Source organism: Phyllostomus discolor, chromosome 1 (genome assembly GCF_004126475.2).
Source record: "Phyllostomus discolor isolate MPI-MPIP mPhyDis1 chromosome 1, mPhyDis1.pri.v3, whole genome shotgun sequence".
In the NCBI taxonomy this organism is placed as follows: Eukaryota; Metazoa; Chordata; class Mammalia; order Chiroptera; family Phyllostomidae; genus Phyllostomus; species Phyllostomus discolor.
This window is the reverse complement of record NC_040903.2, coordinates 156,620,322-156,635,234: the sequence shown is the minus strand read 5'-3', so window position 1 is coordinate 156,635,234 and position 14,913 is coordinate 156,620,322. Positions and strand designations below refer to the sequence as shown.

At 46.7% G+C, this 14,913-nt stretch overlaps 1 protein-coding gene across 2 annotated transcripts; it reads left to right on the top strand.

Moving 5' to 3' along the window:
• Window positions 1–14,509, top strand: TGM7 (transglutaminase 7). 2 transcript variants are annotated; one of them, XM_036032338.1, is made up of 12 exons: window positions 2–784; window positions 1,243–1,488; window positions 2,264–2,382; window positions 4,372–4,500; window positions 4,588–4,765; window positions 7,153–7,291; window positions 9,315–9,418; window positions 9,812–10,054; window positions 11,497–11,823; window positions 12,256–12,416; window positions 13,739–13,872; window positions 14,118–14,509. In XM_036032338.1, the coding sequence occupies exons 1-12, from the start codon at window positions 673–675 to the stop codon at window positions 14,275–14,277; spliced, it is 2,052 nt and encodes a 683-aa protein (XP_035888231.1). In that variant the 5' UTR covers window positions 2–672; the 3' UTR covers window positions 14,278–14,509. The 2 variants fall into 2 exon arrangements, with proteins under 2 accessions (XP_035888229.1, XP_035888231.1); XM_036032336.1 differs by having other exon boundaries at window positions 1–784; window positions 4,372–4,765.
• The last annotated feature ends 404 nt before the right edge of the window (window positions 14,510–14,913 follow it).

The following is a 14,913-nucleotide window of genomic DNA, read 5'->3' as shown; positions in this document are numbered from 1 at the left end:
GAGAATTCTTAAACTGTATACTAGGTATACCCATACAGTAGCACCTCAGGAAGCAGTGGTAAGTGCCTTCATATACTGGCAACATGGTTGAGAAGCCAGAAATAACCTATAAGTAACCCTGAGGCTTCCACCTGCCTTGTATCCTAAAGTAGGAACTTGCCTATAGCTGAGGTCCCAGCCTCCAGTCAGCTCATTGACTTAATTCATACAAAATTCTTACTTGCTCTTTCTTTAATCAGCAGAATAATAGAGTAAGTTATAGAAAGAACATCAACACAAATGGTTAATGGTATGTGGTGGGGTAAGTTTCAGCTATCCAGAAATGATTTGCTTTCTGGGACCTTAATTCCCAAGCACTATGGCTCTGGGTCCAGGCCCAGAGGTCACTGGGGTCATTGTGCCCACACTCTCGGGCCAGGGCCTGCTGGATCACCCTGTGACACAGAGTCCTGCAACCAGGGAGTGGGTGGCAGAAGGCCTAAGGTCTGGAATCTCACCTAAGTCAGAGCCAGGTGCCACAGAAATGATTGACAATGTCAGGGGATGATGCTGAGCCCAGGGAACAATAGTGGGCAGTGACCTGTGCCCCCCTCTCTCCCAGTGGCAGCCTTAGAGCTCAGGTCTGTCAACCTGCAGAGCCCCAGGAACAACCAGGCTCATCACACGCAGGAGATGGGCCTCAAGCGGCTCATTGTGCGCCGGGGCCAGCCCTTCATGCTCCAGCTGCATTTCAACCGACCCTTCCACTGGGGGACTGACCGTATTACCTTCATAGCTGAGACTGGTGAGTTCACCCTCCCCATGGCAAAGTCAACCTGTAGGGCACCTACCTCTCTTTTCAGAGCTGCCCTTCCTGTCTTCTCCTTGGATTCCTCAGGAAGTTGTTAGTACCCTATTAGTGTTGTTAAGAAAGAATTTGGCAAACTCACAAAACTCAAGTTGTGATAATAACAACCAACATTTAAATATACTACAGGCACTGTTCTAAACTTCAGACCCATAAACTTGTTTAATCCTTGTGACAATACTTTCAGGTGGGTACTATTATGGTCCCATTTTACAGATTAAAAACTGAGGCCCAGAGATCTTAAGTGGCTTGCCCAAGGACACCCAGTGGCAGTAAAAACCTTAAACCAAGAGAATCGACAAGTGTTGGGAAAAGGTGAGGGTCATTCCAGGATGCCTGGAATCATGTCACGTAGATTTTTGAACCTCACTGTGGAGTCATTGTTTTCTACACAGGACCAGCACCCACGGAGCTGTCAGGAACCCGAGCCACCTTCTCACTCACCCAGACCCGACAAGGGAATGTCTGGAGTGCTTCTGACTTCACCATTGACTCCAACTTGCTCTGTGTCTCCCTCTTCACACCATCCAATGCAGTCATTGGCTCCTACACTCTGAAGATAGAGACCTCTCAAGGCCAGGGTTACAGCTCAACTCACTCCCTGGGGACTTTCTTCCTGCTTTTTAATCCTTGGAACGCAGGTACAGCTTGCTCACAGGTGGTAATGCCAACTTGATCCATTGGGAATGTTCTGTAAAATTCTACTCAGAAAGCCCAGGAGATAAAACATTGCACATCTATGTAATACATTGCCTTGTGCTCACCAAAAATCTTCTTTACAAGGAATTTTTAGTGGCACGATGAAACTGTTCATGATGTGATTTTCTTTTTTAATCTTATATCTCCCCAGGAAAACATAGCACTAGTCTGTTACATCCCATGGAGAACTTTAGCCTTAGGTCACCGCATTCAGAGCTCCACATTTTGGTTCCATACACTCTTTTGAAATGACTTATATGGTGTGAGATTAGGTGAAATAGATTAGGAGATGGAACATAATGTGATACGTAATATATTACATATATGTGCAGGGAAAAAAGAGAGTGGCCAGAATACACCAAAATGTGAGTGTCTCTGAAGAGTGGGAATCAGTGGTTTTCATTATCTTCTTTTTATCATCTATGTTTTCCAAATGTCTACAACAAGCTTGCTGCTTTTACAACCAACCAAAGATCATCATTATTTTTTTAAAGTATAGATTTTATGTCTGGCCTCTACAAAAATGTATAGTAGACTTCTAAGGGGTCCACTCTTGAGTTCTATTTTCATCACCTCATTGCTTCTCCTTTTTCCAGAAAGATAATTTTCATTATTGTTTTCATTTTTACTACTCTGTTTTTTTTGTTGTTGCTTTGTGTGTGGTTTTTTTTTTTTTGGTTTGGTGTTTTACCCTCTCCACTCCTCTTAACTGCTCAGAAGATGATGTCTATCTGCCAAGTGAAATACTGCTGCAGGAGTATGTCATGATGGACTACGGCTTTGTGTACAAGGGTCAGGAGAAATTCATCACCTCCTGGCCATGGAACTATGGGCAGGTAACACTATCTGGGAAGGTGGGCTCACAAACAGCCACTAACAAGTCCAGGTGTGCGGTGCTGGACCAATTTCCCATCCAGTGAGAGGGGCAAAGAAGGAAAGGGAGATGTCTTTCCTTTTTAGGGTTTTTTTAAAAAGATTTTATTTATTTATTTTTAGACAGAGGGGAAAAGTGGGAGAAAGAGAGGGAGAGAAACATCAGTGTGTGGTTGCTTCTCATGTGCTCCCTACTGGGGACCTGGCCTGCATCCCAGGCACGTGTCCTGGCTGGGAATTGAACCAGAGACCCTTTGGTTTGCAGGGCAATGCTCAGTCCACTGAGCCACATCAGCCAGGGCTCCTCTTTAGTGTTTAATATTTTATAGTGAAAAACTTAAAACCTAATCATAATAGACTGGCTACTACAGTGAACTTGTACGAACCTGTCTCAGCTTCAATAGTGATCAATTTATGGTAAGTCTTGTCTCACCTACACCAGGGGTTTGCACACGATAGCCCATGGGCCAAGCGTGGCCTCTCTGTTTTCACATGGCCCACAAACTAAGAATGACTTTCACACTTTTAAATTGTTGGAAAAAATATCAATAATATTTTGTGATGTGAGAATTATATAAAGTTCAAATTTCTGTGTTTATAAATACCATTTAAAAAATCCTCACCTGAGGAACCATTTATTTATTTCTTTAATAGAGGAAAGAAGGGAGAGAGAGAGAAAGGGAAGCATAGATTGGTTGCCTCCAGTATGTGCCCATGTGCCGCAACTGGGGACCAAACCTTCAACCTAGGTATGTGCCCTGACAGGGAATTGAACCCACAAGCTTTTGGTGCATGAGACAACATTTCAACCAACTGAGCCACCTGGCCAGGGCCATAAATACTATTGTGTTGGAACACAAGTGTGCTCATTCATTTAGGTATCACCTGTGGCTCTTTTCGTGCTATAGTGGCAGAGCTGAGTAGTTGAAACAGAATCTCTCTGGCCTGCAAAGCCTAAAACATTTACTATTTTTCCCTTTACAAAAAAAGTTTGCTGATCTCTAGTTTATATTCCTCCAGTCTTCCCTCACCACACCACCTGCTCCACCTCATCACTGGATTTTTTTGAAGCAAGTGATAGATACCATATTATTTAACCCAATAATACTTCAGAATATAGCTCTAAAAGGTGACGACCCTTTCTGAAAAACTGAATCACAATACATTATCAGAAGTGAAGAAAAGTGAACAGCAATTATTTAATAACATCAAATATCCACTTAGTATACAGGGTTAGGGGGCTAGATTTTCCACCCTCAACTACCAGTCATGGCTGGTGTAGTTTCTGTCTGTCCACACACCAGGAGGGAGGAATCAGGGGAAGCAGGAAGCCTTATTAAGGAAGATCAGCTTCCCTGGTCTCCAACTGTGACAGCTTGTGTGGTTATTTGAAGCTGACACAAATACCAGTGCATTTGGCAGCCAAAAGTGTTGCGACATGTCACAAATACATGTTGTAAACGAATGGCATGAGCCTCACTGGCTTCTGTGCTGACGTCAGTGCCGAATCCTCCACCTGGTTTTAAGGCTCTCCACTCTCTTCTCCCTCTCCACACATGCCTTAGCCTGTATTTCTTTTTCTCTGACTTTCTCCCACAAGTCCTCCAGAAATGAGGATCTCTAAGCCCCTGTCCTGGGTACCCACCATGCTCAAAGACATCACCCTCCTATCTCCTGTCTACCTCACCTTTCAAAGCCCACCAGCTCCAGTAGCCTTCTCTGATCGCTTCAGTCAATGAGGATCTTTCATCTCTCTGAATTCTCTTTGCATTTTCCATCAGAGCCACACAGGTCAGTTTTTCAGAATTCCCATTTTGATTTATAAGTCAGAACTTTGCTATTTAGCCCCATTCCTATACACACCTTCCCTAAAAGTCTGTTACTTACTTGAAGTTTCAGCATTCCAGACATTTTTATCCTCTTTTTTTTTCTCCCTTGCAATCACTTGGAAGTTTGAAGAGGACATCATAGATATCTGCTTTGAGATCCTGAACAAGAGCTTGTACTTCTTAAAGAACCCGTCCAAAGACTGCTCCCAGAGGAGTGATGTTGTATACATCTGCAGGGTGGTGAGCGCCATGGTGAGGACAGAGCTCCCATGCCCCTGTCGGAGGGCAGTCTGGACTTCCCGTAGGCACTGTGGAAACCCACCCATCTGTTCTTTGCAGATCAACAGCAATGATGACAATGGCGTGCTGCAGGGGAACTGGGGAGAGGACTACTCCTTGGGGGTCAGCCCGCTGGAGTGGAATGGCAGCGTGGCCATCCTGCGGCAGTGGTCAGCCAGGGGCGGGAAGCCTGTGAAGTATGGACAGTGCTGGGTTTTTGCGGGCGTTATGTGCACTGGTGAGTGAGGGGAGGTAGAAATGCAGAATCACTGATTTCACCTTAGTGGTAACCCTTTGAGGTTGGGTTCTGACATCTCCATTTTCACATGAGTTGACTGTGTGCCCACAGCTAAGGAGTTGTGAGCACTTGGCTCTTAACCAGCATGCTCTACGGTCTTGAGGAGTCCTGCACATTTAGCCAGCAGGGAGGTTGACCTGTTGCAATCACTCCACAGTCTCCTTGATGGAGCTTTTTTCTGCCACCTGCTCAGGCTTCTCAGTTCAAGGTGAGCCTGGAGTCAGGACAGGTTTGGGAAGCCTGAGGTGAAAGCAGATGGTCTGAGAGAGCGGATCTCACCTGTAGGCAGAGCTGGCAGCTCCCAAATGCTTTTCAGAGAGATTCTTGAGGAGTTACAATTAGAGATTTGCTACTTTGCTAACTACCCTTAAGGACCATTGCTGTTTTATGCATTATCAGTTATTTACAATTTAGTGCAAATTTGTTGATCAGATTGTCTGCAAATATGAGAGAAGATGGAAAGTATCTTCTGAGGGGTCCGCCCGTCTCCCCCAGCTCAAGGCAGAAGTCCCTGTCACAGTGCTACGCTCTACGCCGTGGGGCTTAGTGAATGTTGGCTGAACTCATGGGCTGACATTCACTGAGTTGGAGAATGAGGAAGCACAGAATCAGAAGGACAGAGACAGAGGACAAAGACAAAGTTCTAGATTTTTCTAAGAGGGGCAGCAGAACTTGGCTGTTATGTGTACCTGCTTCTGGCAGAGAAGATCTTTAAATCCGAGTGTTCAAATCAAGTGACCTCACATTACCCATCTGTTTTCAGTGGAAATGCTCAAGACAGTGTCAGCATTTAGTAGAGTCAAATTTACCCTTGGGGTGGCTAGGTAGACATTATGGAGGAAGGCTTGGGCTTTAGAGTTTGAGATGAGAAGGAGATCTAAGTCTGTGTCCCTGCTCCACCTCTGAGCCTGTCCCCACTCCCAGGCCCTGGAGTTCTGGGGCCATGGAGCGAGGTCAGAGCTGCTCCCATCAAGCTGCTTCTGGCCACTTGCAGCACTGGCCTAACTCTCGTCCTTGGGAAGGGTTTGTGAAAAGCTCAGGAGCTGTGCTGGGAGTGGATGGGTGATTGCAGGTAGGTGTAGCTCTTTGAGGCTCTTGAATGAATAGAAACAAAAAAGATTAATCAATCTCAATAGTCCTTTTACGTTTCAAAGCACTGTAATCCTCCCAGCAGAGCTGTAGGCACCATCTGCTCCCCCTCACCCCCCACAGGAGAGGGGTGGGATGACCTCCCTCTGAACTTGCCTTGGTCACATCTGGCTCTTGGGTTGATTTCATCTGACCCTGGGCAGGTGTGTGTGTGTGTGTGTGTGTGTGTGTGTGTGTGTGTGTGTATGAGTTGATGATCACCGTGGTGTAATGTCCACTTTGTGTGAGTAGATCTGTGAAATCTTAACTCAGCTTTCAAAAGCCTGTGTAGCACCATCTTCACAGCCACAAGAGGATGCTGTTGCTTTAACAAAGATGGTTATTGCCTCATTGTACTTGCATGTTCCCTTTGTAAGTCTATCTTGCTCCTCTGTTCACTTAGGATTTGTTTCTTACCTCTGCCAGACCCTTGTCTTTCAGTAGAATTACAGATCCAGAATTCCAGAACTGAGAATCACCTGGTTCGATTTCTCTTTTTGTTACATACAAAGAAACTAAGGCCCATACAAGTTAAGCCGCTTACCTAAGGTCACACATCTTCTCTTCTGAAACCGGCCACAGCAGAGGCCTAAATTCTTACATTTTCTTTCTAATTATAAAGTGTTTTATATCCTCTGGGTTTTTGTTTGCTTGTTTGTTTTAAAGATGTTTTTATTTATTTACTGTTAGAGAGAGGGAAAGGAAGGAGAAAGAGAGGGAAAGAAACATCAATGTGTGAAAGATACATTGATTGGTTGCTTCCCATGCTCCCCCAACTGGGGACCTAACCTGCAACCCAGGCATGTGCCCTGGCAGGGAATTGAACCAGTGACCTTTCAGTCTACAGGCTGGCATTCAACCACTGAGCCACACCAGCCAGGGCTAGATTCTTTGTTTTTAATTTGGAAAGCTGATGAATAGGAGAAACCCTAAATGATAAGTTGAGCTATTAAATGTTGTTTTAAGTGACCATCAAATGCTTTTTTTTTTGTCCTGATGGATGGAGACCATGAATAGGGCAGCAGGGTTTTGGGCCTGGGTGTGATGTTCTGAGAATGAAGGAGTTACAGGCATGGATCTGTGGGACTTTTGGCCTTCTTTTTCTCCTCCAGCAAGAAAGTTAGAAAATATGCCTAGGATATACCAGTGATTCAGCTTGAAATGAACTCAGTGATTCTCCATTCTTTTCTTCTCTTTAGTAATGAGATGTTTAGGTGTTCCAACCCGTATTGTTTCCAATTTCCGTTCTGCACACAATGTGGATGGGAATTTGACCTTAGATACCTACTATGATCGAAATGCAGAAATGCTGGCAACTCCGGAACGAGACAAAATATGGTAAGGGGCACTTGTCTTGAACACGTCTCTGCTCTATCCCAAGTTGGATAGGAAAATTCTGACCTAGTTCCCTCTTGCTGTGAGGCAGCATTACCCTGTGTGTTGTTGCTGTTGCTCAGAGAAAAAGTTCCCAACCCAGGAGACTGTTCTGGCCAATTAGATCATCACATCAAACTCATTTCAGAGATAGAAGACTATGGGATAACATTCTGAAGCCGCAAGCAGATGACTAGATTGTACCTCTGAATACTGACCTCAAAATCTGCATCGTCTTATTCCTCCTGTCTTGGGTCTTTCTGCTTGCACCATTCTGTTTCCCCTGTCAGGCCAAAGCCTAGGGGAGCTACCTCTGCATACTTGCTTCAGTCTCTCTTGACTTCTTCCCCTCCCTGCCTCACTCCCACTCTGATTGTGTGCGTGCATGTGTGCCTGTGTGTGCACGAGTGTCTGTGTATCTCTGTATGTCCCTTTATTTTCGGAATTCTAGTCTCTTTCCCTGGTTCCTTTCTCCTCTGCTCTAACCCAAATCTGACTTCCTGTTTTTCCCTTTCCAGCCAGTTTCCAGGTAAGACCCTTGAGCTGCATTGAGAACTAGCTGCTCTCTCTCTCTGAGCTCCTAGACAGCTGAAACTACTCAGATCCAAGAAGCACGGGTGGTCCTGCCCAGTGAGGCTCAGTCGGTTGGGCGTCATTTTGCATAGCAAAGGGTCACCAGTTTGATTCCTAGTCAGGGCATATGCCTGGGTTGCAGGTTCCGTCCCCGTTCCGAGCCTGCACACGAGGCAACCAATCGATGTTTCTCCCTCACAATGATGTTTCTCTTCCCTCTCTTTCTCCTTCTTCTCTCCTTTCTCTAAAAATAAATAAATAAAATCTCTTTTTTAAAAAAAGCAGGTGTGTATCTGAGAAGAATATATTGCTCATGTAGAATTCTGTGAATGCCTAACCTAAATCTAATAATGAGGAAACACCAGATAAGCCAAAAATGAGGACCACTCTGGTAAAACAAACAAACAAATGCTCTATTCAAATTTCAGTGTAATGAAACAAAGGCTGAGGAACTGTTCCAGAATGAGGAGACAAGGGATTCTGGACAACTAAATGCAAGCGTGGCTCTGGGCTGGGCAAGAAAGAATGCTATAATGCAGGGATGTCCAACCCGCTGCCCATGGGTCACGTGCAGCCCAGGATGGCTACGAATGTGGTCCAACACAGAACCATAAATTTACTTAAAACATTATGAGATTTTTTTTGTTTTCATTAGTGTTTATGTATTTAATGTGTGGCCCAAGACAACTCTTCTTCTTCCAGTGTGGCCCAGAGACGCCAAAAGATTGGACACCCTTGCAAGGATAACTATTAGGTCAATGGACAAAATTGAAATATAGACAGCAAATTAGATTTTTATTTTTACTAACTTTTTAATTTTTAATTTTTATTTATTTATTTTTAGAGAGAGGGGAAGGGAGGGAGAAAGATAGGGAGAGAAACATCAGTGTGTGGTTACCTCTCACATGGCCCCCACTGGGGACCTGGTCCACAACCCAGGCATGTGCCCTGACTGGGAACCAGCAACCCTTTGGTTTGCAGCCCACACTCAATCCATTGAGCTACGCCAGCCAGGGCAGCAAATTAGATTTTTAAATTATCGTATCAATATTAAATGTATGAGATTGATAACTGTATAAATTACATAAGGGACAATCCCTATTCCAGGGAAATATTCACTGAAGTAAAAAAGAAAAAAGAAAAGATATAATCTCCATATCCATATTGAAAGTAAGCCAATGATAAAGCAAATAGGGCAAAATGTTAACAGTCTATGAATTGGGTCTATGGGTGCTCTTTGTACTATTTTTTTAATATTGTGTAACTCTACTGTAAGCTTGAAATTACTTCCAAATTCAAAATTTTTTTTAAAAAGAAGAAGAAACAATGATATCAGCAAGCACTTAGTGTAGTGTCTCATGCCTGGCAAATTTGCTGCACCTGTGAGTCCTTGTCATCTCCCTCCTTTCTGTAGGAATTTCCATGTCTGGAATGAGTGCTGGATGATTCGAAAAGATCTCCCACCAGGATACAATGGGTGGCAGGTTCTGGATCCCACTCCCCAGGAAACCAGCAACGGTGAGTGAGGACCACCATGGGAGGGTCTGGGCTATGTGGGAAGGACGATCAGGGTGAAGCCATCTGAGTAAGAGGCCAAAAGGAAGTATTTTTCCTAACTTTTCCCCTTCCCAAAGTCAAAGCAGGGACCACTTTGGGTCAGGAGTCTGCCTTTGACCTTGACAGGCTAGGTGATCTCTCAGTTGTTTCCTCACTTTAAAGTGGAGGGTGATGCTAACTGTCGCTTCACAGGGTGGCTGTGGGAATCAGCTAAATTAATGGAAACTACAGGATGGCATTAGTGCCACTGACCCTCCCTGTCCCATCTCCCTACTTCCCACAACCATGACCAGCTGCCCTGGTCCCCATGTCAGCAACCATGTTAGCTGTCCACCACTCCTGTTCCCTGCGCAGGGCTCTTTTGCTGTGGCCCTGCTTCCGTGAGGGCCATCAAGGAAGGAGATGTTCACCTGCCCTATGACACCCCATTTGTGTATGCTGAGGTGAATGCCGATGAAGTCATTTGGCTCTTTGGGGATGGCCAGGCCCGGGAAATCCTGGCGCATAACACCCGTTCCATTGGGAACAACATCAGCACCAAGATGGTAGGATCAAACCAGCATCAGAACATCACCAGCTCCTACAAGTACCCAGAAGGTACCTGGGGCCTGGGGGTTTGGGGAGGGTGGTGGGTATAACCTCCTTTGCGTTGCCTCCCAGTGGGGCTAGGTCCCACATTAAAATCATCACCACATAAAAGCTTCCTCATGGCAAACTCCCAGGGTTTTCCTGAGCCCTGACTATGTGGCCCCAGGGCAGGGTTGCTGGATTTAGCAAATTAAAATAAAAGGTGCCCAGTTAAATTTGAATTCTAGATAAATTCAGACAAAAAAACTTTTTTTATTAGTACAAGTATGTCTCAAATACTGCATGTGATATTCTTATACTGAACATTATTTGTTGTTTATCTAAATTTCAAATGTAATTGAATGTCCTTGATTTTACCTGGCAACCCTATCCTAGGGTCACACCACAGACTCCTGTCATGGCGGTGGGGGTGGCAGCAAGGGCAGAGGAGGGTGCTCAGGGAAGGAAAGGGCTTCCAGGCCTGTGGAAGGGAGTAGACGTCCCGTGGAGAAGGCCAGGGTGGAGTCAGGCTGCCTGGGTACTAACAAGGGCTTGCTACGTTCTAGCTGTATAAGCCTGGACACATTCTTATCATCCCTGTGCCTCTAGTTTCTCATCTGTAAAATGGGTTAATGGTATCTCAGATGGTTGTTGTAAGGGTTTGATGAGTTAATACACGGAAACTACTTGGAGCAATGGCTCTGGTGCTCAGTAAATATTCTAGAGGGGTCTGCAGTTTGGAGTGAGTTGGGGTTAAGACTGAATGTTGAATAGCCCCTACCGGCAAGAGATGAAGCTCTATTTAAAAGGCTTGAGCATATATATATAGGGATATATATATATATATATATATATCCCTATATATTTTAAATGTTTTATTTATTTATTTTCAGAGGGAGGGGAAGGGAGAGAGAGTGAGAAACATGGATGATCATGAGAAACATCAGTCGGTTGCCTCTTGAAGGTCCATAACCAGGGACCTTGCCCCCAAGCCAGGCATGTGCTCTCGAACTGGTGATCTTTCAGTTCACAGGCCAGTGCTCAGTCCGCTGAGCCACACCAGCCAGGGCCTGGAGCATGTATTTTAGAAGTGAGGATGCTGGTGGGAGAGAGAAGCCTCTGGCATTGATGATGATGATAATGACAACAGTGGCAATATTGTTGACAAAGAACAACTCATTTAACCCCAATTTTGACAACCCTATGAGGCAAGGAGATAGCCCCAGGCTCTAGATGACAGCTGAGCTCTGAGAGATTAGAGGACTGTGAAAGAGGAAGGATTTAAATTCAGCACCAAGCAACACCACTCCCCATGTTCTCAGCCACAATGCTGCGTTGCCTCCTGACATAGCTATTCCTCTGGTTAGGGATTCAAAAGGGGAGCTGGGAGCTGCCAATGGCTAGTTTCCTAAAGACAGTCATTGGCCCCTTGACCACTCCCACTGAAGTTTTTCCTCTCTCCTTTCTGCCAGGATCCCCTGAGGAGCGGTCTGTTTTCATGAAGGCATCCAAGAAAATGCTGGGCTCCAGAAGGGCCTCTTCACCCTTGCTGGATCTGCTGAGGTCCAGGGATTCTCAGGATCAGCCAGCGCAGCTGCAGCTTCGCCTGGCCAGGACACCTGAGTGGGGCCAGGACCTGCTGCTGAAGCTGCATGCCAGGAGGGTGCCAAACAGAGCCCATCCCCGGGGTCCCATCAGGCTGCAGGTGCGTTTCTGCGCACAGGCCCTGCTACACAAGGGTGGCGCTCGGGAGCCCCTCTGGAGACAAATAGTGCACTTGAACCTGGACTTTGGGGAGGGTGAGTATGAGGCAGGCTTGGAAAGTTATCTACAGCGGGGGAGGGGGACCTTGGGGCCATGAAGAAAGCTGGGCTGGACCAGCCAGATCGCACAGAGACCCCCACATCTCCCCAGTGCACACACATGCACATATACTCACTGGGCAGTGAAGCTGCTGTTGGCAGGAGGTTGGATGCCAAGTATTGTACTTCTGATAACATCCCACCAGGTGAAACGTAGAGTCGACCTCTGGGTGCGACAGGGGCAGGGCAAGCCCGCTATCTCTCTCTTACACACACAAACACACATACACTTTCACACACCCATCTAGACTCACACTTATTCTTCCTCACACCCAAACTAATTTTTCCTCTCACACACACATTTCTTCCTATCCCCTCGCTTTCTGAGACCCATTCCCCAGACTCAAGATGTCTTTTATCTGTGCTCAGAGATACAGTGGCCGCTCTTGCTACCCTACATCAATTATAGAAACAAGCTGACGGATGAAAGGCTGATACGTGTGTCTGGCATCGCTGAGGTGGAGGGGACGGGGAGGTCCATACTGGTCCTAAAAGATATCTCTCTGGAACCTCCCCACTTATCTATTGAGGTAAGGCGTCTGCACACTGCTGGGACCCAGGCCAGGGCCCTCTGACTCATCCAATCCAGGGCTTGGGGGTACGGCAGCAAGAGACACGGTCTCTGTCCCAACACTGAGTGTCCACTCAGTGGACAAAGCACAATGTGGTGTGATCTTTTGTGCTCGGCACAAAACGCAGGACAGAGCATGTAGGCTTCCCAGAGGAGGTGACATTTATAGAAGATTCAAATGGAATGTAAATACAGGAAGACACTATACAGACATATGAGATAGAGATGAAGGCATTTTTTAAGTAAGGAAGTAGCTTTGCAGAGGCAGAGGCAAGAAAGACAACTGGGAGACGGAGTCGAGGAGGTTTGAGAGAGACACCACAAGTGAAATTCAAAATGTGACTGCTGATAAGATGGGGGTGACAAGGAAGAGGGAAACAAAGGAAAGGTGAGCCTGAGGTTTCGAGTTCAGACGCTTGAGCGGTTGGCAAGGCCATTGGATGAGGGAGGAATACAGGTGAAGGAAGGGTAAAGGAAAGCAGGCAGGATGTTCCCCATCTCCTGTTACCAGGGTTTCCTTCCCCAGAGGCTCCTTCCCCACTTTCCCCTCTCACTCTAAAAGACTTCCCCTGAGCCTAGTCACAACCTGGCTTTGCAGCTCGTGGCTTCCCAACAGCACACCCCATCCCCACCCAGAATGAGAATTGAGTGACTCCATGTCATAAACCACCTGGCCACCTGCTGGTTTTCACCTGGGCATGCTCTCAGGTGAAGTGATGCCAGGCAGCCTTCACCAACAGTGGGCAGAATCGCAAGCGGTCAGCCTGGTGCTGAGGTTGAGAGCCCTGCCCGCTACCTGAAGCCTGGTTCCAACAGGATCCGATGCAACACATCAGATGCCAACTAGGCTATTAATTGGTCCCCATCAGTAAGGGACCTGGGGATGATTTGTGTGACTATGTTAAATTCCAAAGTTATTTTTAACCATTCTATTTTGATGCCCTCATTGGAGTACAATGGATGTGCTTCTTTTTAACACAGCTTTCCTGTTAGATTGGAGCTGGCACTGAGATTGAGATCTAATTGCCATTCTGAACTGGATGATAGAGAGGGAAATAGAGTTCAACTTGGCGCCAATTTCCAATCAATGGTGGTTTCCTTCTAAGACAGCATGTGTGTTAACCTTGAATACTCTCAGCTCATATTCTTTTCTCCCAACTTCAGTGTTTTAGGTCTAAATAAACAGTCCCTGGTGGTCAACAGAGGGATGGGGGAATGAGGTTACTGGAGTGCAGAAATGAGGTCAGTTGCCCGCAACATCCCTGTCTTCTCCCCACACAGGTCTCTGAGAGGGCCGAGGTGGGCAAAGCACTGAGAGTGCACGTCACCTTCACCAACACCCGAACAGTGGCTCTCAGTCACTGTACGATGGTGTTGGAGGGAAGTGGCCTCATCCACGGGCAGTTATCAAATGAGTAAGTGCCATTGCCATTCACCAGTCTTATGCTGGTCTCTGACAGGTGGTTCCTTGTGGGGTCATGGGACAGTCTTCAGTCTCCTGGATGCTGCCTCTGTGTAGCCATCTTCCCACCCTCCTCAGGGAAGGTTAGCCCTGTGGTGTGGGGAGGTGGGAAATGCTTCCCAACCAAGGGGGAAAAACCAGATTACCCATCCCACCAGTTACCCCTCAGGGATCTAACGAGCTCCTTTTCACTTTCAGCCTTGGAACTCTGGTGGCCGGACACACCACCCAAATTCAGTTGGTCCTCTACCCCTTTAAAGCCGGACACCGCCAGCTGCAAGTCCTCATCAGCAGCAATGAAGTCAAGGAGATCAAGGGTTACAAGGACATCTTCGTAGCTGCAGCCAGGGCTTCTTGACCACCCCTCATCTCAGGCCCTCCCCTCCCCTGGCCCAATTTCCTTGTGCCCTCCAGTAGCCCCCTCCACCCCTCTGATGCCTCCCCTGACCTCTTGCAAGTGGTCCTTCCCCTGCACTTTAGTCCCCTGCCTGCCCCACTTTACTCCTGAAGGTGTAGTTGCTCCTTCTCTCTTCTCTTCCCTGCCTGCCTGGGGGTGAATGTAGCTCCATTAGAACACTGTGCATCTTGGGAAGAGATAATAAAGATGTATTTGATTGATCACTGGTGTTCTGTCTTACAAGGTACTTATCACTACCAGCCTGTCCTCTGGACTGCCTGCCATAAGCTGGGCCCTCCCTGCCCTTGTCCTCTCTCTCTTCCTTTAAGGGACCATGCAAAAAATAAGCCCAATATGATTCCTCTAAATCAGCCTCTCTGGAATCAAGGATCACAGTGTCTCCACTAAAATTGTGAGCCTGCAGGCAGAGGCTAGAGGGAGGTCTGGGGAGGACCATGACAGCAGTGCTATGGGGACTGGCCAGAAGCTGCCTGGCAGGGCTCCTCTGCTGCTGGCCTGAGAACATGGGGACAGCTGAGCAGGGTCCACTCAGGGTGGCCCCAGTATAACTGGGAAGCACTTGGTAGCTGGAGTGCA